The following is a 27,137-nucleotide window of genomic DNA, read 5'->3' as shown; positions in this document are numbered from 1 at the left end:
ATCTGAATGGCTTCCAAGGTGTGAAAAAGATTGCATGGAATAAAACTGGGTTTGCATAAACACCAAAGAACTGCAATTTTCAGCCATCAATGTGACTTTCAAACATCCAGCTCTGTGGATCAAACACCACATTAATTTGGGATGTTTGCACCTAGCATGAAACAAATAGAATTTTTCTGCTGACACAGAATTCCTTAATGTATCTTCTGCCCGAGACTTCAAAACATTTATAATTCACTAATATCCACTATACCAACTCTAGTTTATCTTAGAACATCCTAGAAGTTTTTAAAAAAGGTGCATTGGAAAAGAAAAAGTAACAATAAACCATCCAATTTCCATGTGAGAATCTGTTGTTTCCTGTCATAAGTGATCCGTTTCTCGGGTTCAGGGGAATCTAGCAATAGGGTCGATCTGATTCAGATCCTGCTTCCACATTTGGTGAATCTCCTATGATAGCAACATTTGCATCTTCTACGCTACCATAGAATGTTGATCTCCAGCTTCACAGCGCGTTCAAACGGCACATATTTGTCATGAGAATTATCAGTGGCATGAATTCATTAAGGATTGAGTCAAGCCTGCCTATGCTCATAAATACCGCCACGGCACACTGACAAGGCACGTATAAAATCTTCAATGCAACTGCAAAATAAACAGATCAACTGCCTACAATATACTTTGAAGATTTGACATATACCTTATTATTAAAGGATATTCAATTGTACAACCTGAAAAAAAAATCAACCTTGAACAACTGTTTGCTATAATAGGAAGAATTGATTGATTCAGACTCACCTGGGAAAGTTGAGAAGCGTAGGTACATGACAAGCTAGATGGAAGACCTTTGGACACTTATCACAACACAACAAATCTCCTCCATTCTGACACACTGCACACCAATCTTCATTGGGGTCTTCCTCTTTATTGTTGTTGTTGTCACCTCCAACACGTGGTGAACGATGTGTAAAGTTGCGGATTGGAGACTTTCCATTAAAGGTATTACCCAGTTGTCTGCAGCTTCCAGTCCTGTCTGAAGCCTCTACCTTAACATGGTTTTCAATGTTTCGAAGCCCTTCTATATCAGTCTCACTTTCGGAATGCAGGTTGTTGGAAAGAGGTGGTGTCAAACTGCTTTCAGGACTGCTCATCTAAATTTGAATGAAGTTTGTACATGGATTAGTCTTTAATCAAATACTATAAAACAACCTTTATGTCAAAATATATTCTATATCTCATGCCCAAGCTAAGGTATAAAGGCTACACACATTCCACGAGAATGAAGGAAATGAACCCAATTCCAGGACTTCATTCGCCATTCTTGAGAAGGCCCAACTCTGACTGTGTCAGACATGGTGAGAAGCAGCACTAAGGCCCCACAGGGGACTGTATTGGCTCCCTTCTTGTTTACCCTGTATACCTCAGACACATCATCTGCAAAAATTCTCTAACCACTCAGCAATAGTTGGGTGTATAAAGGGAGGATAGGAGGATAAACCCAGGTCCCTGGTGGAGGACTTTGTCAAATGATGCAAGGTGAATCATCTGTAGCTCAACATTAGTAAGACAAAGGAGATGGTGATGGACTTTAGGAAGACTAAGCCTGCACTGCTCCCTGTTACTGTTGATGGCGAGCACATACAAGTACCTAAAAGGTGCACCTGAATGAGACTTTAGAGGAGCACCAGCGGCTGTGTACAAGAAGGGTCAGCCACTTCTACTTCCTAAGGAGACTGAGGTCCTATGGAGTATGCAAGCCTCTTTTTCACATGTTCTACCAGTCTGTTGTTGCCAGTTCAATCTTCTATGCAGTGGTGTAGTATCAACACAGGTGATGCCAACAGGCTCAATAAACTGATTAGAAATGCTGGCTCTGTTATAGAAGTCAAACTGGACACCCTCGAGGCTGTGGTAGAACAATGGGGCCCTATGGAAAATCCCAGCAATTCTGTACAATGTTTCTCACTCTCCTGTATGCCACCTTGGCTGAACAGAGTACTTATAGTAATAGACAAAGACAACATCGCTGTTCCAAAGAGCCATTATAATGTGGTCATTCTTACCCTTGGCCATTAGGTTCTATAATGAGTCAACTTCTACCTGGGGAAGTGATGACCCCCTTCTGTTAGACTGTTTGAGGTAATTTATTTTTTATTCTTTCTTACTTCTCTTCTAATATTTGTATATCTGTGCACTTGTAATGCTACTATGACACTGTAATTTCCTTTGGGATCTATAAAGTATCTATCTAATGCTTCTGAATCCCCTTCTTTGAGGGAAGCACTTGGTCTCTTTGGTCAAAAGTTTATGATGGGAAAATTAACAAGTAATCTTCCTTAAATTTAAAAAAATTGACAAGATTTGATAAACAGTTATACCCAAGGTTTCTGAAAATAATTTACTATCTTTAAGATAGTCACAAATATAGCACTAAAGTGTATAAACACCTGCAATGTAAATAAGACTAAATTTGAATATACAGCTAAACTGACCACATTCAAGAATCACCGTAAAGCAGAGCAGGTTGTGTGCAGTGACCAGGCCTCTTATACTTAGATGCTACCTTAGCATCTCCCAATGGCCTTTTTGACAGTTTGTTGTACCATGGGTAACTGAACCCATTTTGCAATGTTCAGGTCTCAACAGTAGTACAAAGGTCAGATGTGCTGGCACCTAACATCCAACTCATATCCAATGTCTGCATTCCACACTCGAATATAAATCAGAGATAAGCTGCTACCACTTTTTTCAATTCTTTGTTCAGTTTATCTACAGAACTGTTGGCTAGCGGCAAGTATGACGTCTTTTGGTTTATTTGCAAAAGTTAAACTTCTGCTGGGTTTCTTCAAAACAAAACTACTTAGATTCTTAAAGTACTTCTATTTGAAGTATCATCTGAAACAAACTCAACAGTTTACTAAAAATAGCTTTAAACTGTCCCTGAAAAGAAAGAACAAGCACGAAGTATAATTCATAGTTTAAAGTCACCATTCAAGGCCACAATTCTTCTGTTTTTCACTTTAAAACCATCTGTTTCAGTGAAAATTTATATCTTTCACACAGATGGGAAACCTACGAAACATCGTTTTGCTTGGAAAATTAAAATAGTTTTGGTAGAGGGTTGTCAAACTGAAAATGAATAAATACAGTTCTGCATCATGTACCCAAGCTGTTGAATTCATTACAAAGTACTTTAAATGATAGAATAAATGCCCAAAAATGTTGCACACACCCAAACCTGATTAGATTACTATCTTATATTCATATACTTCTGTGGTTTTTTTAAAAAAAGGAACAGGTCCTATTCAAAAACCTTAAGTAGTCAATTTGTTGGTTGTCTATTTTTCACCAAGATTAGATCAGGAAGACTTATGACACAAGGAATCCCAGTAATATTCAAGCAATGTGTACGTGCTTATGCAGTGCAAGTGAGGCAGTAAGTTTGTTCATATATATCAGAATACATCCAGCTGCCTGAAAAAGCATCCAGGCACTCAATAACTCTTCTACAGAGAAGTAAAATTTCCAGCAAAATTCTATGCAGTAGGCTATCAAACACAAAAATTACCCTCCTCCCTGAGTAACTTAACCCTTTATATCAATTTCCAGTTGCTTCTTACTTCTTATGAACAGTCCTTCAGAACTGACAACAACTGGCTTCCATTCTTTTTTCATGGGTAATGAAACCAATGCAAGACCATACGCTTCCACAGAAGATACAGGGAGGCAGCTGACAGGACAGGCTCAAGGTTAGAGATCTGCTGCCTACATAAGACTTCAGTGTATCCCCAATGCATGACCTCAAGATTCTCAATGATCTCCCTCTTTCAGCTGTCATGGGCCAGAGGTTCTGAATCAGTGAGAAAGTGGGGATGTTGCACATTGAATATTTTTCTCTGTATATCTGCTAATCTCCCCCCACAAACCAGCTCAAAATAGATCAGCTGTTTTGAGAGATCTGTTGTTGGGCAGTGAAGAACAGGACCAATTCAGCAGATCAAGAGTAATTGGCGACTGAATGCCTGGAGAGGACACTGAATTTTATTTCCTTCCAGTAAACTGGCATTTTTTCCAATGCCTTAAGATGGCCCACATCTCAGCAGCACATCAGAGGGCAGGGAATCATTGCTCCCTAATGGACTATGAGTTTTGTGACATATTTGAGGTCTTGATTTTCAAATACCCTTTTTTTCCTCCTCAATTAAACAAAAATTGTGCTGGTGCACTGAAAGTGGTGCCAAATTTCATTACATCTACCATTGCTAAAATACACCTCAAGGTATGAAATGTGATCCCCATTTCCCCAGGCCTTATTTAAGAATCATTATTGGAGGCAAGCGTGGTGCAGTGAAGGCAGGTTAGTAGGGCTAAGGCATACAACTTCTTGTATGCTTTAAGTCAATTATACCTTAGAGCTCAACCTCTAAGTGTGCACAAATTCAAGCATCATCTGCATAAGGGTACTGACCACTGAGTTTTAGTGACGGCTTCTGGAGTGTAATTGCCATAGCCTGTCACTAATTCTGAAGGTTAGCTCCACTTCCCCAAGGAAGTTGTTTGAAGGTGCATCTATTTTGATAATTCCACTTGGGGTAGGACAAATACTGTAAATTATAATATACTAAATAGAGTCCAAATCCATTGTTCTCTAAAGTGGCAACCAAGCTGATAGGATGGTAATGGCAACACTGACTTCATACGGATAACAGATAGGACGCTATATCCTAACTCTGGTTCGGCCACACTTGGGAGTATCGTGCGGACTTCAGGTCACCTCGTAATAGAAGGATGTGATGGCATTGGGGAGAGCACAGAAGAGATTCACCAGGGTACTGTCTGAATAAGAGATCTTTGGTTATTGGTAGAGGTTTGATAGCTTGGGCTTATTTTCTCAAAATGAGGCTCAGGCATATTATTGAGGCAGAGAAAGACAGTAAAAATCTTTTCCCCATGGAAGGGTTAACAAAAAGGGGGCACAAATTTAAGGTGTGAGATGGAAATTTTTAAAGGGGATTCGAGAGGTGAAGCTTTTATTTAATATCTGGAATACATTGCAAGAGATGGTAGTTGAATCTGGTGCACTTAGAAATTTAAAAATCAGCAAGGCATTGAAGAATATGATCATAATGAAGCAAGAAGAATCAATACCAACAGGCAAAGAGGGCTCACTTCTCTGCTGTTTGACCATGACTAAGATGGTGAGAAAGATTGAGAGGATTGGGGACAATGACATTGATCTTTACAGAGTCTGGTTCTGCAGAACACTATTGGTTAGCACAATGGCTGCCACAAGCTGAAAACAAAGCGGTGTGGGCGGCCAAATTTGAGGATAGTCCACAATCCCTCCCAATGGAGTCAAAGCTTTCATGAAATAGAAAGCAGTCGAGCACAAATGATGGCCATTCCCTGTATTTCAAGTTGCCACACAGAGGTGCAATTAAAAATGAACCTCCAACTATATGGAAGTACAAAAATAGTTTTGGTACTCTGGAAAGCCAACAGCAAACCAGAACTTTTTTATTACAATTTTTTAAAGTCAAATTCTCAAAGTTAATCATTTCTCAACATTGCCAACTTATTTAATGATGCTGCCTTAACCCTAATTATCAAGCAAGTTCTTTTCACTATAAAAAGACAAGATCTTGATTATATCATATTTATTTAATGTTTACCATGCAAGCACTTCTCCGTCCATCTTCCAAATGCTCATGTTTTACAGAAGCACCAGTGAAACTACACACATCATCCTCAGTACCTGGCTCTTGTTTCACTTTGACCTGATCTGTTCGAAAGACTGAGATCCCTTTCTCTGTTCCGTGAGCTCTACCAGAGGAGCTGCAACTGTGATGTATTAAGGATCAGAAATAAATATTAACCTCAAAGTAACATAAATTGACAGATCTACAGTGCATTGTAAAGTATTCAGCCCCTAACCAGCTGTTCACATAAATGAGCATTACAACCAAAAATTTTGATCAATTTAACTGAGAATTTTTATTTGTGAATCACATGCTTCATTTATCCAGTGTAAAGCCCAAAAAAAAGGAAAATTGCTAAGCATTAAAGAAAACATTCAAAAACTGAAATGCCTGCAGTTCAAAAAAGCATTCATCTCCTTTGCTCAGTACTTAACTGAACCAGCTAACAACTATTACAGCCAGCAGTCTTTTGGACAAGTCTCTGTTAGTTTTGCACAACGTGATGGAGCAAGATTTGCCCATTCCTCTTTGCAAAATTGCTCAAACTGTGCCAAGTTAGTTGAGAAGCAGTGGTAGACAGCAATCTTAAGGTCTTGCTAGAAACATTTGATTGGGTTAAAGTCAGGGCTTTGACTGAGCCACTCAAGGACATCAATTTTCTTACTTCCATGATTTCTCTGGCAGTATGCTTTGGGCTGAAGTACTGCTGAAAGATGAACCAGTTTAAGCTTACTAGCAGATTTTTATCCAGGATCTCTATTTAGTAGGATTCACCTACCCATCAATCATGACCAGATTTCCAATCCCTGCTACTGAAAAGCATTCCCATAGCATTCCATCATACTTCACAGATTAGATCGTGTTAGCTGGTTGATGCATAGTATTAAATTTACTCCATCGTACTGTTTAGTGGTGAGGCCAAAAAGTTCCACTTAAGTCTCATCCAACCACAAGACCTCCTTCCACAACTTTACAGTATCTTTCTAAGTGATGCTTTGCAAAGGATATGTTTTTTTTTTAAGCCAGGGCTTCTTCCTTGCCACTCTTTCATAAATATCCTTTCAGTGCAAGGCCTTTGAGATTATGGACCCATGAACTTCATCTCCAGTTGCAGCCAATGACTCCTCTAATTCACTGAAAGCGACTGTTGGTGTCACAGTAGCCTCTCTTACAAGTGTCATTCTCCTCTGGTGATTAAGTTTAGAGGGGTGGCCTGAAATTGACAGTATGGCTGTGTTTTCATATTTTTTCCACTTTTTCTCCCATGGTGAACTGCACTGAGCTCCAAGGTATGTTCAACTGCCTTTGAGATCATCTCATCCCCTTTCCCAACTTCTCTATTATTACAAAGTAGCAATTACAAAGAGGATGAATACTTTTTCATCATCACAATTTTGTTCTTTAATGTTTAGTAAATTGCTGACAGGATTTGGAATTTTTCTTTTGATTTGACATGATCCACAATGTTTTGTAGATTAGCTCAAAAATTCCTACTTCAATATGTTTCAATTTTAGGAAATGACACAGTAAAATGTGAAATTAGTTGTGGCGGCTGAATACATTTCGAAGGCACTATACAGGATGCATACTTTGATATTAATAAACAATGGTCTGTAATATTGCAACTACCAATGAGCACTTCTCTGCAGTAAGAGGAAATCAATACCCCAACACAGATCTTTTAAACACTTAAATCAAACAAATTCCAAGTCTGCCTTTGACAAAAACTAAAGTACTGCAAACAGGATAGAGGGAAATAAATTTGCCAAGAGTTAATAGCAGAGAATGGATTTCAGTTTGAACAAACACATCATCAACTTGGTACCCATAAAGATGCAACAAAGTATATTATATATGATGAAAAGCTAGGATCAAAGAAACTTAGAGGTCCTTTGCATATGCATTCAATTGACAGGTGGATATGCAGAATAAACTGACAGGCTAACATAATAGTGTGCTATAAAAGTAGAATATAACAGTGTAAATATACTGCCTCATTATACCAATGTCTATATTTGATCACACCTTGGAATGATATACTGCCCTTGGAGGGAATGCTGAGTAAATTCCACAATGTAAAGCTAGACATCCAATTATAAAGAAATTACACAAACTTGCCAAATCTTCTGGTACTTACATTAAATGCTGATTTTAATAAAGTTGAAATCTTTCTTTGGCAATTCTAACCAAAAATATTTTGGTCTACTCCTGAACTTTTACTCTACTTCAGTCTCCAAATAGACATTAGCCCTACAGCTAAAATAATTCTGTAATCCAATTTATACAGTGCAATGACAAACCCTTTGGTTTGCTTCTGTCACCATTGATATTGACCTAATGCTTATTTATAGTCATATTTCATCGATTAACTTCACCCACTGACTCCACTGTCTAGGGCTATTGTCTTAAAATTCATGAGTAAACTGAACATTCATGAGTAAAAGTAAAAAAAACAAAATTCACATGTGTAAGTTTGGAACTAAATAATTATTAATTATAATTACAATTTTTGTCTTTTGATGAGTTTGTGAATATGGCAGTCAACTGGGAAAGTTCATCAAGAATAAATCTGAATTCTAGATAATCTAATTAAACTCACATGTCTTAACTGAAGACTCCATAACATTCACAAATCTGCCAAGCTATGAACCAAGTCAAAAGGGCATAAGAGATCACATCTGTTTCTAATTTCTTGAGCTAAATTGGTACCAAGCACATTGGATTTTGAATTTTTCTCTGCCTTAATCTGATCCAAATTAAAACAGGCAGCAATACTGCCATGTCTCAAGCTAATCCTTCATTACCTTTACTTGTAACGAAGATTGCTCTAGAGGGCTAAAAAGCACTTCAGTTAATTTCAAAATGCATGAGGCAATGATAAAATGTTGCATTAACTCATTTTTACTGACATTTTTTATACCAGTAGTCATTTGAAACATTATAGCAGACTGGAAAAGTTAACCCAATTCGAGCCCTAAAACAGCATTGACAAGTTTGAAACCTTTAAAGCAATTACCTGCCTCTGCTACCAGTACTAGAGGTACTTGAAGGTCTGACTGGAGTATGGGAATTAGCCATCGCTAAGGCTGCAACTGAAAAAAAATTAAACACTTTAATTATTAACAGAACTTAGTGAGTTGCAAATATTGCTAATCAAGAATCAAGGCGGCATGCATTCTACACAGAAGTACAAATGAAGGCCTTGAGATCACTTTGCCATTTTGATTCCAATCTGAATGGCAGAGCTGCAATAAAAGAGGCAGCATCAGCATTCCCAGAAGAGCTGCAATGGTTGCGTCTGTACTGAACATGTACAGACTTCTTTATCTTGCCATTATTCCCTAAACAATACAGTATAACAACCTCTTACATAGTATTTACACTGTATTAGATATTATAAGTAACCTAGAGATGATTTAAAGTATACGAGAGGATGTGCGTAGGTTATATGCAAATACTAAAACATTTTATATAAGGGACTTGAGCATCCATGGATTTTGGTATCCGCGGGCGGTCCTGGAACCAATCCTCCGCGGATACCGAGGGAGACCGTATATATGCAAATTTGATAACAAGTATTAAATAAGTACTCCTTTCAACATATCCAAAATATTAAGTTGCACTCAATTATAAAAGTACAAAAATGATTATTTCTTTTTGCTATCAGAATATTTAGGTGGTCATTTCAAGCTTTATTTTAACTTACTTGCTGGTCCAGGTGATGGTGCTGAGGGCCCAGGTGATGGATTTGAACTGGAGGAAGATGGAGGTGGTAGTGGAGGATGGTGGTGACTCTCTGAGATAAATCTGCTCAAAAGATTATCCAAGGTACTAGAGCCTGCATCATCCAGCTGTGAACAGAATTATGAATGAAATAAACAAAGGAGAAACATTATTTGCAATACAAATAGAACATATATCAAGCAGCCTAGCTACAGGTGTTGTATTAAAAAGTGTGCATACATCAGCCAGTCTTTTTATTGAGATGGAATTAAACATTTCAAGTAACATTAGGATTTCTACTGACAACAATGGATGATTAGATTCTATAACCTTGTTAATAGATTAGATGATCAAAGTTGTAACCAAAGTACTTAGAGATTAATAAACATCAGGGATGAGTGAATAAATCCAAACTACTAGAATAGCCCTATTTATACTTAACTGGAAAAAGGATGGAATTATGCTGTAATTTAAAACCACAGTAGACCAAATTCAGAATACTGTAAGCTGTTCTAGGAACCTTTCTTTCCACACTAGCTTAAAGTGGATTGCTTCACTTTGATTAACAAATTTATCTTGATCACCTAATCTATAACAAGGAAAAATTAAATTAAGCTTAGAACAGTGTAACAATTACCAGATGACATCATGAATGAAAATAAATCTCAAACTTCAGGGATACCACCTAATTTCAGAAACATTTCATGTAAAGGAATCATAAGATCATAGGTCAACTGGGAAAGTTCATCAAGAATAAATCTGAATTCTAGATAATCTAATAAAACTCACATCTTAACTGAAGACTCCATAACATTCTCAAACCAAACCCCAACATACCACCACTCTTCACATACAGCAGCCTAGCATTATAGGTTCAAATCAAGGTGTCAAATGGATCTGCAACTATAACAATTGAAACTGCTTCTATCTGTCCTTAGCCCTCAGTGACTTTCTCTTAAATACAAACAAAAACAGCAAACAAATGGCTAAATAGAATTTAATTACAGGTTGAGCAAAATTGTTACAGTTTTCCCAGTTTTACAGCTTTGATAGGTTAAAGCCAAAATTATATGTATTCTAATGGAGGAAAGCCTTGGTACGAAGTTGGGCAGGGGTGGAAAATAGAAGAGAAAAATGACAACAAAAGGTTATGTGTATTTGATCGGTAGTATACAAACACAGAACACAATTTTACAGCAAGGTACAGGCCCTCTGGTCCATATTATGCTGACCTTTGAACCTACTCCAAGATCAATCTAACCCTTCCCTCCATTTTTCTATCATCCATATGCCTATCTAATAGTTTCCTAAATGTCCTTATTGTATCTGCCTGTCAAGGGTGTTCCACACACTATCACTCAGTAAAAATCCTACTTCTGACATCTACTAACCCTCCCTCCAAAACATTCCTCCAATCACCCTAAAATTATGCCTCTTCCCTGGGGAAAGAAGTTTCTGGCTATCCACTTAATCCCTGTATCTTATCTGATACAACTCTATTAAGTCACCTCTCATTGCTCCTGAGAGAAAAAAACCTAAGCTCACTCAACACATGCTCTCTAATCCAGGCAACTTCCTGGTAAATCTCCTTTGCACCCTCTCTAAAGATTCCATATCCCTCCTATGATGAGGCAACCAGAAATGACTGCAATATTCCAAGAATGGTCTAACCAGGGATTTACAGAGCTGCAACATCACCCCGTGGCTCTTGAACACAATCACCTAACTAAATGAAGGCCAATACATCATACACCTTCATCACAATCCTATCAACTGGTTAGCAACTTTGAGGGATCTATGTCATTGGCCCCAAGATCCCTCCATTCCTCCATAATGCTAAGAATTCTGCATTGTCTTCAAACTCGACCTTCCAAAGAAAATTACTTCACTTTCCAGCCCAGCTCTGCATCCTGACAAATGCCCTATTGGAATCTACAACAACTCTCCTCACTATCCACAACTCCATCAACCTTTGTGTCATCAGCAAAACTAACCCTAACTTACTAAACAATAATTACTGATCACAACGTTTCAAATGATAACTGAAGGAACAGAAAAGCCATCAATTTTAAAGAACTTCATAATACTGACCTGAATGGGTGGAATATCTGGAAGTGATGGAAGATTCTCCGGGTTTGTGACTGAAGGAATCAGCTCTATTGTGGCAACAGTGGGACTGGTGGGCCCACGATTTGCACCAGCCAGAGTAGCTGTTGTTGGACTGTTTGGATTTGGAATGCTGTTGTGCACAGACGATGCAGAAAACTGCCCTGTCTGGCCAGGATTCGTATGCTGGCAAAAAATTAATTACCAATTAAGTTACAAATATTCGCTGTTATCATTCACTTCGGTGGGCTAAAATTGTTAGCATGTTAATCACCAGTAGGGAATGGCAGTAAGATAGAAAATCAAAATAAACATGCACAACTTACACTTGAATATTTGCACAATAGAATCTTATGATGTTTACACTGTCTTAGATATTTCAATTAATTTTTTGAATATTATTCAAAACATGCACTCTAAGAGCACATAGCTTTGAATCGCTATGCATGCTTTAGTTGCTCAGTTATCAACTGATTTCCAAATACGAATTCAAAAACACTGGAAAATGTGCTGATTTTGCCAATATGACCAATATTATTAAACTGCAGATGGTTTGAGCTCCTAGGCAATAAAATAACTTGAAATAGTGAATACAAAAGGAATGCAAGCATGCCATTCAAAAGTAATTAGGATTATTCAATGACATGGCTCTCTGATCTGTTACAGTTTAATGGAAAGGACTGTACTGTCCTGGATCTACCATGCCAAACATTAGCTGGGCAACTTAAAGGCAAACACATTCTCATTTGATTGGCTGTAAAAATCTAATGTAGATGCCATCACCCTACCACCCTCAATGTTCTCCAGTTCAGAGCAAGGTCTGAATTTTGACTGGTTACAAACAGGCAGTGCAGTCACTGTCTTTGAACCACACAACAGCATTGCTTTGACTTCTACTAAAACTGTCACTGATGTAATAAAAATAGTGAAATTTAAAATAAGGTTTAAAAATTGAACTTTTTGTATTATTTTCCAAAGCAATAAACAGCATGGACACTCAGAGTAGAAACATTGAGCTATTTATTATACACAAAATAGGAGTACGACACCTGACCCTCAAAGCCTGCCCCACCATTCAAAATGGCCGTGACTTATTTGTCCTTTCTGTGCCAGTTTCTTGTAGCCTTCAAAAGGCTGATTTTTCAAAACTGTACAAACTCCAATTTAATTATCTTCAGCAATCTAGCCTGCATAATCCTAGAGGATAGAGTTCCAGAAATTTACCATCCCCCACAAAGAAATTTCTAAAGATGGTTGCGAAGATAAATACTCAGGAAAGACAAGTGACCATAGTTTTGAATCTTTGTAAAAACTTACACAGGAGTCCGTAAGTGGAAGAGATTCAAACAGGGGAATTTCCCCTTCTTGGAGACTCTCCTACTTGAGGGAGCAATTCTATGCTGTCATACTCTCCTTCAGATTTACTGTTTCAAAAATATTAATGATATCTAACAGTATTCTCCCTTGACTCCTATCTGCAAGTAGGGAATCCAAGTTCAGACATCTTCAGCAAGATCTGGATATTTACTTTATCCATGCAAGCCCAGTAATTCAGTTTGAAGGGCATTTCATCTGTTCAAAACTGTCCATGTTATCAATAATTTTCCCAAAATACTCAGTGGGTTGAAATCTTACTCCTGGTGAGGGTGCTAACTTTCTAGGCCACTGCTGACATCTTTAAGTTACCCATTTTGGAAAGCAAGCCCAGATCAATTGAAAGGATTATTCCCGCTTTATGATTAACTGAATAAAAGGTCTTAAGTTACATAATGTTAATTTGGTTCAATGTGTCAAAGTTAAATAATTTTCTGTTGTTCATATTGCTATGAATAGGAATAAAGACAAATGGGATGCAAAAAATAAGACAATATACATTTATCCAAGAGAGTAAATTGAGTCTCATTAAAACCTCAGCTGAGAAATAGCATGTCCAACTCTACTTCCTTAATACCACAGAGAACTGTCAGCTCCAATTATGTTTTTAGTTTGGAATGGGGCTTAATACCGAAATACCCGAAAATCTAGAAAATGGGATTAATTTAAGTACATCTTCAGCTGCTAATCTTTTATAATGGTGGCTCTCACAATAACCACTCTGACAAAACTTGCATTTTTATTGAGCAACACATTTTAAAACTATAGCTTTCATTTAACAGTGATAGCATGCTAATAACTACCACAAAAATAACTAAAACAAAAATCATAAGGAATAATTCAGTCATTAACAAATAAAGGTATATTGTAACATATTGAAATACACAAAATTTTAACCTCTGAATCATTATACCTGGCGTGATATCTGAGGCATCATTTGGTACTGATGACCATTGTGTCGAGACATCCCAGCCATGCGAGCAGCATTTTGTGCCATTCTCATCTGATGGGCTTGATGAGCCTGGTGGGCTTGAAGCGCTGCACCATTCAAATTTCCCCTCTGCATGGTCTGCATGCTAATCAAACGTGGAGGCTGAAAGGATAGTGCAGATCAGTGTACTCGGGATTTAAAACGTGTGCAAATCTCTCATTTTGATCTTCCATAGGTAATTCCTTTGACCTGAATTAGTATTAAAGATCAGCTTTGATGTTAAGTAAGTGTGTGAGATTGGGAAATGAAACAAAAACTGTAATACACTTTTATGCCTGAAATATAATTACCTGGTACTTTACTGGGCTTGCATTATTTATATTTTGCTGCTGTGGGTTTAATGGAATCCATAAATAGGAAGAGGCCAAAAGTATAAATTCAATGTACATTATGTCCAAATAGTATTAACATTATGATCTTTATTTTCTGTATTCAATGAATATCCAATAGCCATTTCTCCCTCAGCAGAATTTTGTTTCACAACACTGTCAGATGACTAGTCTATGATTACATCACATTGTGGATACACCAACAATGGCCATCTTGTACAGCACCAAACTGCAATAATTTAGATCTTTTGTTGCAACCTTCAACGTTCAAAAGTTTACCTTCTCCCTTTTATGAGGGAAGTTGGTTTTCAGTCATATAATAGCATACCTGCTGTTGCACCATCTGTGGTCCAGTCGTCCTGGGATGTTGTCCTACTGGGTGGTTCATTCTCATCTGTTGCATCTGTTGTTGCTTCTGTGCAAATTGTTGCTGCATATGTTGGAGGCGTAGCTGTGCAAGGTTAATCTGACCCTGAGGTTTTCCCCCAGCTGGTCCTTGAGCTTGGGAACTGTGTCCAATAACTACATTGGGAGTATAACCTGGAGGGTTTGGCTTGTTTTCAATCACAAGATTACCTAGTTTAAAAAATAAAAATAAACCCATGTGTTAAATTTTATTTGCAGTTGATAGCAGTGGATTATTAAAATTATAATGCAGTGATTTACCAAGACTCTTCAAACATATTTTGCATTGTGGTGCAACAACCATAACAAAAGTTGATTTTAAAACTGGGAGTGTAGCCTTTTCAATGGGCTACTACTCAGGAAAACAAAAGTGATGACAGGTTGTTTTATTAAAACCCTTTAGTGTTAGAGATTTAAGCTTTTAGACTCATTTTAAAAGATTTACAGGCAGTCCCCGGGTTACGTACGAGTTCCGTTGCTGAGTCCATCTTTAAGTCGGATTTGTACGGAAGTCAGAACAAGTACATCCAGTGTTATTTAGCGTCAGTTAGTCAAACGTTTGTCTTAGTATATAGTATATATTTTACCTTTCTATGCATATAAAACACTTAGGAAACATATATATTCCAATAATTAAACCACTGTGTTGCTTAGTAATAATTGAAGCTTTCATCGGGGCAGGGCCTTTCACATGCTCCATTATTCTCACTTTATCTGCTATACTTTAAAATTGTTCCGATTGTTGACTGACTGTAGCCTAACGCTTTTCCAATGACCGATGGCATTTCACCTCTTTCCAAACGCTTTTTTCCACTGTATTTTCAATCGTGATCACTTCTCGTCAATGGAACAGAAGCGCTGTGGGCAGTGGCTCCCGAGGTCCGCTGGGTCCTAAGGACCACTGCACTGAGACAGGCTAAATGGGACAAGTGGGGGCTGCACTGGGTTTGGGTATTTGATCCTCCACAATATTCCGCGTGGGAATTTAAACTGGAGGTGGCAGTGTGTTTTTTTTTACGAGGTCGAGTAGCGAGCTCGACATCAACCCAGAACGGATGGTACGGAGTCAGTGGATCGACATCAACCCGGCATGGGAACAGTCTATCGCTGGATCGAATTTGGGAAACTTCGTTCTCCAGCCCTGATCTCACTGCGCCACCAGCCGACTGGAACGGGGTTGGGGGGGGGGAGTAGGGTCAGGGTGAATCATACTAAGAAAAATTTAAGACAAATACAAAGTTAAACACTCAACACAGTGTCCACAGCAACAACTTAAAATGGCAGACAGTGTCGCGATCCGACTTAAAATGGCGGACGGCGTTCTCGTTCCTTGGTTCATAAGTACGAGTTGTCTGTAATTCGGACGTTTGTAACTAGGGGGCTACCTGTACACTCTAATCTCTGAAAAGGATTACATGTTACACAAGCTGACATGCACATTTTGAAGGAAAAAGGAAGTGTCAAAGAAAAGTGATCAACACTCTCAAAGGCAACAGTACATACATTACCTAGATTCACCACATTTTTTGCCCAGAATGTAGGATCACAGTGAAAGCGCATGCCACCATTAGCAGCTGGAACTGGGTCACAACGTGCTCGAAGAATATGGCGCAACTGAAAAGTAATCTTAAAAACAAAACAGAAACAATTTACTATTTTCATTTCTTCTGGTTTGGTTCACCTTACTCAGCAAATTCAGTCTTTCTTAACAGTCAAGCAAAACTGAAATTCTGCTTATAAAATGTGAAATTTTAAATATTTCAAGTGAGATTTTTTTAGGTTGGTCCAAGTGACTAGGTGATCTATATGGCTTACTCAGAAATCACAGTTGTCATCTATTCTGGATCTACCCTGCTTGCTTTAAGGATTAAGCCACTTCTAGAATTTTTCCCCTTATGTTTCAGTTAATGTTAGATTTTACTGCATCAATGAAGTCCTGGGGCTTTATTACCGTCATCTCACTCTTGATGAGCTAGAGCACGTGAAATCCTGTTGCCCACATTTTCCTACAAACTCATTAAAATCCTCCTCACCTATTACCTCCCTGCTTGCTGACCTACAAAGCTTGATTTTAAAATTCCAACATTTGTTTTCAAATCCTTTGATGCCTCTACATTCAGCCAACCGAAGTTTGGCCTCATCATGGCAGTAGAGGAGGCCATGTATGGACATATCCGAATGGGAATGAGAGGGAGAGATGATGTGAGTGGCAACTGGGAAATCCTGTCTGTTGTGGTGGACGGAGTGTAGGTGCTCAATGAAGCGGTTCCCCAATCTGCATCAGGTCTCACCGATGTACAGGAGGCCGCACCGGGAGCACCGGATGCAATAGATTACCCCAACATGATGAGGCCAAACTTCGGTTGGAGGAACAACATCTCATATACCGTCAGGGTAGTCTCCAGCCCCTTGGTATGAACATTGAGTTCTCCAACTTCCGGTAATTCCCTCCTTCTCTCTTCCCCCATCCCACCTCTACTCTGTCTCCTCTTCTAGCTGCCTATCACCTCTCATGACTCTGCCTGCTTCTACTACTCATAGTGCTTTCCCCTTAGATTCTTTCTTCACCTCTCCTGCCTATCACCTCCCTGATTCCCCTCCCCCACCCATGATCTTTCCTCTGATTGGTTTTCCTACCCTCTCCCTACCTTCTTTATAGGACCCCTGCCCCCTCCTTTAGTCCTGATGAAGGGTTTCGACCTGAAACGCTGACTGCTTCTTTCAATGGATGCTGCCCTGCTGAGTTCATCCAGCTTTTTTGTATGTCTTGATTTGACCACAGCATCTGCAGTGCACTTTGTGTTTACTTTAAGCTGAGAAACTAAAAGCTAGTGATCAGAAATGCAGTTTCAGTGACCAGAAGATCATATGCACTTGCAGTGAGATTCAGCATATCATCTTTGCCACTGGTTCTACCCTAAGATCAAGGTCTCAACTTAAAATCACAACAATATTTCTCAAGGTTGCACAAAAAATTCATATAATTTTCTCAAAGTTCAAAGTAAATTTATTATCAAGGTACACTTATGTAAACCATTTACAACCCTGAAATTCATTTTCTTGTGGGAATACTCATTAAACCTAAAGAATAATAATCATAACAGAATCAATAAAAGACTGGCCAACTTGGGTGTTCAACTAGAGTGTAGAAGAAAAAAAATTGCAAATACAAAAAGAAAGAAATGAGCATAAGTATCAAGAACATGAGATAAAGAGTCCTTGAAAATGACTCCATTAGTTGTGGGAAAATTTCAAGGGGAAGTAAAGTTAACCCCTTTGATTCAAGAGCCTGATGATTGAGGGGTAGTAACTACTCCTGAACCTAGTGATGTATGTCCTAAGACCCCTGTACCTTCTTCCTGATGACAACAAAGAGAAGACAGCATTTCCTGGGTGGTGGGGTTCCCCTGATGATGGATGCTGCATTCCTGTGTCAGCATTTCATATAGACAGGGCTGTATCCATTACTTTTTGTAGGATGTTCTGTTCAAACGCATTGGTGTTTCCAAATCTGGCTGCAATGCAGCCAGTCAATATATTCTCCAGTACATATCTATTGAACTTTGTCAGTTTTAAATGTCATTCCAAATCTCAGCAAACTCCCAAGGAAGTAGAGGTGCTTCAGTACTTTCTTCATAATTACACTTAAGAGTTGGGCCCAGGACAAGTCCTTCAAAATAACACAGAGGAATTTAAAGTTGCTGACCCTCTCCACCTCTGATTATAACTGCCTCATGGACCTTTGGTTTTCTTCTCCTGAGGTCAATAATCAGATTAAGGGGTTATTGTTATGGCACCACTCAGCCAGATTTTCAATCTCCCTCCTATATGCTGATTCATCACCACCTTCAATTCAACCTATGACAGTGGTGTCATCAGTAGACTTAAATATGGCATTGGAGCGGTGTTTAGCCACAGTCATAAGTGTAAAGTGAGCAGAGGAGGGGGCTAAGCACACATCTTTGTAGTGCAACTGTGCTGATGGAGATCGTAGAGATGTTTTTGCTAATCCAAACTGACAGGGCTCTGCAGGTAAGTAAATGAATGATCTCATTGTACAAAGAGGCATTTGAGAGCAAGGTTAACAGCAAATGTAGCAGGAATTTATTGCTTTCCTTCATGCACAACTGCACACAGAAAACAAACAGAAAATGTTAGAAATACTCAGCAAGTTGGGCTGCATCTATGGGAAGAGAAACGTTACTGTTTCAGGTTAGAGATCTTTCATCAGAAGATAAAGCCCTGGGGTGAAAGGTGCTAGCTGCCCACTTTATCAATGCTTCTCATCTTATACAACTCCACTGAGTCACCCTCCTTTCCTCCAATGAGAAAAACCCTAGCTAACTCAATCTTTCCTTGTAAGACATGTTCTCTTAAGCAGGTACAATGACCTGCTGAGTACTTCCAGCATTTTGTTTGTGATTTAGATTTCCACCATCAGCTGATTTTTTTTAAAAAGGAAGGATTTTCACTATAGTACATACTTGGTGAATCCTCAGCCAGTATACATCAGTAAATGGCGTTGTGTGCTCCAAGAAAATAAGACTAACACTCAAGAACAGATTGAAATCATCTTCCAATTAAGAGTTGAATGCAGTTATAAAATTGTACAATGACCATTAACCAACTCTTTTTGTCTTCATTAGAGCGAGATATTGTGCTATATGCATTCAAAATTAGCAACATTAAAAATTATTTACTTTGGTATATGGCGCCACTGAAAATAAGTGCAAACCATCAAACTCAGTCTGTGAGAAATACTATTCACAATTAGAGCACTGATTATGAACACAAGATTTCAGTCCCAGGATTATTCTACTTGACTGCAAATCCCACTAACAGTACATTGTAAATGATAAAAGCCAAAACGTACGTGAGCAAAGGGATTTCAATGAAGAAAAAGAACTTCATGTTTAGAATATAAGCAATTATATGCATATTAAGTAAACTTTATAAACAGCCCGTGAGAATCAATAAAAATTATGTTGGGTGCAATAGTTTAACATTAGGCTAATGGTCCAACTACTGGAAAAACAAACTACAATCCCAAATAAAAGCCAAATTCTAAAATGATGTCAAACAGGTGCAGGAGAAAGGGAGATAGGATTCAACTGATTCACTGAATTGCTGTTGCACAATCATCACTCCACTGGTGGAAAAAAAAGCACGGTGTGGGTGTTCTGAATAATCACGATACCCTTATGCAACAATTACTTCCAAAAAGTGAAATTCATCTAAAATATTTCTGATGAAACATTTTTATCTACCCCATTTGCTAATAATTCCATGTTAGCATTCAGTCTTTACATATGGCCACTGTAAAGAAATTGAATGAGAATGTCAATAAGACTTTAAAGCGGATTTATGGTACAAGATGGACTGTCAATCATTTTCAATCCCTGTCCTGTAGGTGGTGACACTGAGATATCTTCTTGGAACTGTTATGGATCATTTTGTTGAAGTACTCGCCTAATGGCTAGCCAGTGATTCCCAGGAATTAAATCTAGCAGCAAAGGAAATGTAATATGGTTCTAGGTCTGGGTGGTGAGAGATTTGGAGGACAACCTTCATAAGATGGTGATATTTTAAGCTCTCTTTGACAAGAGTTTTGTGAAACTTTCTCTCACTGTTCACCCCCTGATTTCTACTGGACTCCAGCTTTTCAACTTTTCTAGTCTGGGTGACCCAAAACATGCGCTAAGCAAAGGGAAAGTGTTTTAAATTTACTGCTGGCATTGAGTTATCATCAGTCCATACCCATATCTGGTTGTAGAGTAATTTTTGCTACATGCTGGAATGGACTGTTTCATTTGAGAAATTTGTAACACCACAATTAATAATCTCCACTTCTGACCTCAATGAATGAAACAAGCAAAACCCCTCTGGGTGCACCTGCAACCATATCTGGGAATAGAAATGCTTGTCCTACAACTATAAGCACTTCTTTATGAGTCAAGATTCCCGTAAATGGGTTTATCCCCCTCAATTAACACTAAACTCAACTTTACCGAAGTTCCTCAATGCCACACTCAAGTCAAGTACGATCATAAGGGCAGTCGCTTTCAAATCATCTCTGGATGTTAAGCTTTTGTCCACATTTGTACCATGACTATGTCAGGTTATCTGTACCTCTGTTGCTTGACAGAGCTGTAAACAACTTCACCACCACAAGCACAAGATGCTAGAAATCCAGAGCAGCAAAATGCTGGAGGATCTTTGTAAATCAGGCAGCATCTATGGTGATGAAGGGCAGATACCCTTCTTCAGGACTGAGAAGGAAGGGGAAAGATGTCATAATAAAAAGATAGAGGAAGGAGGAGGCGGCTGCCTGGAAAGTGATGGGTAAAGCCAGGTGGGTGAGAAAGGTCAAGGACTGGAGAAGGAAGAATCTGATAGAAGACGAGAATGGCCCGTGGGAGAAAGGGAAGGAGGGCAGAACCCAGGGAAAGTGATAGCCAAGTGAGAAAAGGTAAAAGGTCAGACAGAGTGGGGAAATGGGGGGGAAGGGTGGTGGAAGCGAGATTTTTTTTAAACCGGAAGGAGTAATCAATATTCATGGAGACTGCCTAGATGGAAAACAAGGTGTTGCTCCTCCACCTCAAAGATGGCCTCATCTTGGCACAAGAGACCATGGATCGATATACCGCAATGGGAATCTGGATTAAAATGTTTGGCCACTGGGAAGTTCTACTTACGGCAGATGGAGCAGAGGTGCACAATGAAGTTGTACCCCAATCTATGATGAGTCTCAGCAATGTAGAGAAGGCCACATCGGGCACAACAGACACAATAAATGACCCCAGCAGATTCACACTTAGTTGATGATTTAATAGACTAATGGAGCATAAGGAAGTTAATTGAGTTTGTCCTGCTTCCTACAGAAGCCGTATCTGGACAATGTTCCACACTGTTGGGTAGATGCCAATCTTGTAATTGTACTTTGACAGTTTGGCTAATTTTGGATTTCAAATCTTCAGCATTGCAGCCAGCTTACTGCCTGGTCCCAATGTCCACACTATACTATAATTGCTCACTGCCAGTTTTTTTTTAAATAGTATGTACAGTGAATAAAATTAACTTAATTTTGGCTTCAATGCGATTCAGCAGGAAGCAGAAATTAACTGTTCACTAAGTTCTTCAGGCTGATCTATTTTCTCAGGCAATAACACAAGACCTTAAGTGTCAAACAAGGCATCCTGTCTGCTGAAAAATGTTCAGAAATACCACAGCTGAATCAATTTTCCATAATATGACACACAGTGGTACTTCAAAAGTATTGTATTACCTGTAAAGAACATTTTGCAGTGAAAGATGTTTAAAACATTCATGATTTAATGGTGGTAAATTGAGAGTTGACAGAATGCTTCATAGATCAATCAATTAATTGCTATATCAATAGGACTCAATCTTATTTTGAAAAGTATGCATTTCCTCTTATTGATATGGTAAAGCAATGTAGTTTTCATCAACCCCCATTTTTACCAAATTCTAAACTATATATGGAAACACATTAACTTGATTGCATTTCATTATGTGAAATTGGGTAATGACATAATAGTAGATTTGTAAAAGAAAAGCTCCCACTGTGAACACCAATGATTAATAAAAAATACTGTGGGAGTTTACTCTTTCAAAAGGTAGTATTTGCTTAGTATCTGCAGAGCTGTATGCATAACCTGCTACTCATCCCTTGCTAAAAGTTAGCATTTAGCTGTTCTGCTCATTCAGATATTCATTGCATAATCATCAGGTTGGCATAATTACTTGAACCACACAATATAAAACCAGCACCAAAATTTTGTGCAAAATGTGAAGCATTCAATGTCTGCAGGTAAACAATTCAACCGAAATAGTGCTTTAAGTGTTACCTAGAAACATAGAAAACCTACAGCACAATACAGGTTCTTCGGCCCACAAAGCTGTGCCAAACATGTCCTTACCTTAGAACTACCTAGGCTGTACCCATAGCCCTTTATTTTTCTAAGCTCCATTCAGCCATCCAGCAGTCTCTTAAAAGACCCTATTATTTCTGCCTCCACCACCGCCGCTGGCAGCCCATTCCACGCACTCACCACTCTCTGCGTAAAAAACTTACCCCGACATCTCCTCTGTATCTACTTCTAAGCACCTTAAAACCATGTCCTCTTGTGTTAGCCATTTCAGCCCTGGGGAAAAGCCTCTGACTAGCCACACGATCAATGCCTCTCATGAATTTGTACACCTCTATCAGGTCGCCTCTCATCCTCCGTCACTCCAAGGAGAAAAGGCCAAGTTTGCTTAACCTATTCTTGTACGGCATGCTCCCCAATCCAGGCAACATCCTTTTAAGTCTCCTCTGCACCCTTTCTATGGTTTCCACATCCTTCCTATAGTGAGGCGACCAGAATTGAGCACAGTACTCAAGGTGGGGTCTGACCAGGGTCCTATATAGCCACAACATCACCTCCCAGGTCTTAAACTCAATCCCACAATTGATGAAGGCCAATGCACCGTATGCCTTCTTAACCACAGAGTCATCTTGTGCTGCAGATTTGAGTGTCTATAGGCTCAGACCCCAAAATCCCTCTAATTCTCAAAACTGCCAAGAGTCTTACCATTAATGCTATATTCTGCCATATTTGATATACCAAAATGAACCATTTCACACTTATTTGGGTTGAACTCCATCTGCCACTTCTCAGCCCAGTTTTGCATCCTTTCAATGGCCTGCTATAACCTCTGACAGCCCTCCACACTATCCACTACACCCCCAACCAATGTGTCATCAGCCAATTTATTAACCCATTCCTTCACTTCCTTACCCAGGTCATTTATAAAAATCACAAAGAGTAGGGGTCCCAGAACAGATCTCTGAGGCACTCCACTGGTCTCCGGCCTCCATGCAGAACGTAAAAATAAGCTCAAATGCAAAGGGAGAAGATGCTTGATAAATGTGCTTTATGATGCCAAGTTAAAGGAATTATGGGGATGGAAAACAGTGTTTAAATCAACGCCACTTTTTCTTGATAATTCCTTATTTGTGTGTGCCTGCTAGCAATTCAAAAGGCCACAGCAGCTTTTTTCAGTCAGGCAAAGCACAATGTTTGAGGTCCCCAAGAGAAGGGATACGATAACAAAATATCTTTGACTGGACAAAGCCAAATAAATTATTGCAGCCAACAGAGTGATTATACTTTGTCTGTGTAATATTGCTAATAAAAGGGCTATGGGACATGCCTAGCTGGTGAAACTATATTAGAGGTGAAAAGCAGTGGCAGAAGTCGCTAGTTCTGACAAACAGAAAGAGCAAGTTACGTACATTGATTCTGTAAGGCTACAACATGTCAGATGAAAGATGGTTTCAACCAAAGATATTCCCTTTGTTCTGCCCATTCTTCAATCTTTTCAGCCACAAACTCTAAGCAGAAGGACCAGAAACAGAACTGGTCAGTATGAAATGAGACAATGTGAGGGAAGATCACACACAACATCTGGTTAATGTCAGTGTGAACAAAGTGAGACAGCTTTTCAGCTGAGATGGTTTTACATCCTCCTATCCCTGAATATAGTAAAATAAAGACAAGAATGATATATACAAAGAGACATCCTGAAAATTACACACTTGGTGGAAGTGTTTATGGAATGATGCTAGCAGGAATTTGAAGAAATTCAAGAAACACACACTTGTGAAAAAAGAAATTAACTCTTAGCTATGCAATTGGTTGTAAATTCAAAGCAATGCCTAGCAGGTACACAAAGGAATGTACGAAAAGGTGCCTCATAAGATGACCAATGGCAAGAACACACTATCTCAAAAAGCTATTCTGGGAAACAGGGGAAACTGCTCACAGTATCAAACCCCAGCCAGGTTCATCTAGAGCAAGTAATATCTCAATGCAAGTAGTGAGTTTGGAATGTTATGAAACAAGAGTTAAAAAACAAACAGCTTCTTTGTAACAATGAAGAAACCTTGCCTTTATCTTTGGAGCCCAAGGCCATGGGCCCAAGCACCTGTGTAATATGGTCGTTTAAACTGGGATGGAAACAGACTTTAATAGAAAATTAAAATTGGTTTTATCTATTGAGATACAGCACAGAATAGGCCCTTTCAGCCACACCACCCAGCAACCCATGATTTAACCCTATCACAATCACAAGACCAATTTACCTAAAAAGTGGTACGTCTTTGGACTGTGGGAAGCACTCAAGCAACCATAAGAAACCCATACAGTCACAGGGAGAATGTACAAACTCCTTACAGAGAGCAGCAAGAAATGAAATCCAAGTCGTTGGAACTGTAAAGCATTGTGCTAACCACTATGCTACTGTGCTAAGCCTTCTGGACAAAATATTGCTGATGGGCCTAATATTTTTCCTCTAACCTGATTGCAATTTCCAGTACATCTATTATTCAGACATACAATCGTGACCCACACAGAATACGAATCTTAATTTCCAACCTTAATGTTCCTCAGCAAGATGAGGCATCAAAACCTACGCCCAAGACAGTAAACCTTATAAGAGGTGAGAAACAACCTCTTATAAGAATGAGTATAGTGTGGCAAGTTATATTTCTTGGTCATATCAGGAATTCTCTTAAAGGATCAAGTATTATTCAATTCAATTTATGACAATTGAAAACATGAACATGAAGTTTGTTACTTGAAATAATTCATGAGAAACCTTAATTTTACTCTGGTCCCAGGATTGCACAGAATTTTATAGAACAAACGAATGAATGAGACCCCTACAATTGGTCTAAACCAGCACTTACTTTTATCAAAATTGAAATTTGGTCTTTCCATTGCAATAACGTTAAGTCCTTTAAGTCCTTTGGGCTGATATGCAATATTATATGATTTCAACTGCCTTACCAGACGCTTGCTGTAAAGTAGTGCTGTACTGCTTCCACTGGAGATAGCCCACTTTGCAAAATTCATCACATGCTCCACCTGCCTAGCAAGACTGGTAACATCTTGCTGCTGCTGCAGTAACTTTATCTGTCTTTCCTTCGTTACATTCTGCAGAAAAGTGAGCAGTGAAAACCAGTCAAAGTGAGCAATGGGTTATAATCACAATACCAAGATCACCACAATACTCAAATACTTGCACCTTACCTCTAATTGCTGCAGCAGGTTCTTGCCCTTCTTGTTTATCTCATTAATGAGAGTGAAGATAGCAACTTTAATATCGTGCTCAACTTTCTTATTCGTATCATTGACTTCATTTAACCTAAAAATATGGACCAAGTTAATTTTCAAAACATCAATTTAAAAGGAATCTAAGATTCTGTTTTACCCTAGAATAGTTTAAACAATTGAGCTTACTGATAGAACTATTCATTAGGTACAAAAAAAAACTAGCAATAATTTGAAGTTGAAAGCTAATTATTTAATTCTAGGAAGATCTAACAACAACTGCAAACTTGACTATGTCTGACAAGCTTCTGGAGTTTTTCCAAAGAGATAACAAAAAGGACAGAGGATATCATCAGTATGGACTTTTAATGAAGACCGTTAAGACCTTTGACAAATCCCTGCCTGCAGGTTGATGTGGAATGTTAGGTCAAATGGGATTCAGGGGCAGCTAGTGAGGTGGATTCAAAATTGACCCAATGATGGGAACCAATAATTGGTTCCTATCATTAAAGGTTGAAGGTACATTCTAACTGGAGACTGCTTAACATTACTTGTGAAGCACTCATATTTGTGAAACATTTTCTTATATTGCTCCATTCCGTCCTTCATTAAGATATGTAGAAAGGATTCACGGCTTATCTAAATGCTTCAAGTCATTTAACTTGCATTTGTTCTATAGCATTTAGATTAATTCCACTTTCCTGCAAAATGACTCAATAGTCCTCTCCTTCCAATATACCTTCAACATTAATTTGACAGCACCAATATCACTAGGCAAAAAATTTTTACCCTTAACTAAAATTTCTTTCCAAGAAAATCGTACAAGGTACAAAATGAGCTGATAATCTATAATCACCACTTAGCTTTACTTTCTTGTATAATCACCAAAGACACTGATCCATTAATCCCAAAGGTATACTAGTCTTAGTTTCAAACATTATTAGTTGATCCACAATGCTTTGATTTGCAAAATTCCAGAGTTTTATAACCTCTCAAAATAATTGTCACTTCAGTCCTAAATAAACCTTCAGTCCTTCGTGCACATTATTCTTTATGTAGGAAAAAGCCTCACCATTTATGTGATTCCCTTCAAAACCTCTCAATGAAATCACCTCATTTCTACAAACTTGAGTTCAATAGGTCCATCTTACTCGGTCTTAAAATAAAATCACTATTCCTGGAATCAATTTAATGAAACTACGTTACACTGACACCAAGTACAAGTCCATAAGACACAGGAGTAGAACTAGGTCGTTGAGCCCATCAAGTCTGTCGCACCATTCCATCATGGCTGATCTATTATCTCCCTCAACCCCATTTTCCTGCCTTCTCCCCATAACCCTTGGCACCCTGACTAATCAGAAGCCTATGAATCTCCACTTTAAATATACCC

The 27,137-nt window shown here is 38.6% G+C and overlaps 1 protein-coding gene across 2 annotated transcripts in view; it reads right to left on the bottom strand.

Moving 5' to 3' along the window:
• trim33 (tripartite motif containing 33) overlaps window positions 1-27,137 on the bottom strand; it is a 189,243-nt gene that overhangs the window by 17,786 nt on the left and 144,320 nt on the right. For both annotated transcript variants that reach the window (XM_059972689.1, XM_059972690.1), the window contains exons 6-15: window positions 25,724-25,838; window positions 25,481-25,627; window positions 16,136-16,253; window positions 14,551-14,798; window positions 13,816-13,995; window positions 11,514-11,714; window positions 9,406-9,550; window positions 8,716-8,791; window positions 5,673-5,841; window positions 799-1,151 (exon numbers count right to left, since the gene is read on the bottom strand). In XM_059972689.1, coding sequence (XP_059828672.1) covers window positions 799-1,151; window positions 5,673-5,841; window positions 8,716-8,791; window positions 9,406-9,550; window positions 11,514-11,714; window positions 13,816-13,995; window positions 14,551-14,798; window positions 16,136-16,253; window positions 25,481-25,627; window positions 25,724-25,838 — 1,752 coding nt within the window. The remainder of the gene's footprint in view (window positions 1-798; window positions 1,152-5,672; window positions 5,842-8,715; window positions 8,792-9,405; window positions 9,551-11,513; window positions 11,715-13,815; window positions 13,996-14,550; window positions 14,799-16,135; window positions 16,254-25,480; window positions 25,628-25,723; window positions 25,839-27,137) is intronic.

Source organism: Hypanus sabinus, chromosome 6 (genome assembly GCF_030144855.1).
Source record: "Hypanus sabinus isolate sHypSab1 chromosome 6, sHypSab1.hap1, whole genome shotgun sequence".
Taxonomy (NCBI): domain Eukaryota; kingdom Metazoa; phylum Chordata; class Chondrichthyes; order Myliobatiformes; family Dasyatidae; genus Hypanus; species Hypanus sabinus.
Note: the sequence above shows the minus strand (reverse complement) of the source record. Positions and strands in the feature narration are given on the sequence as shown.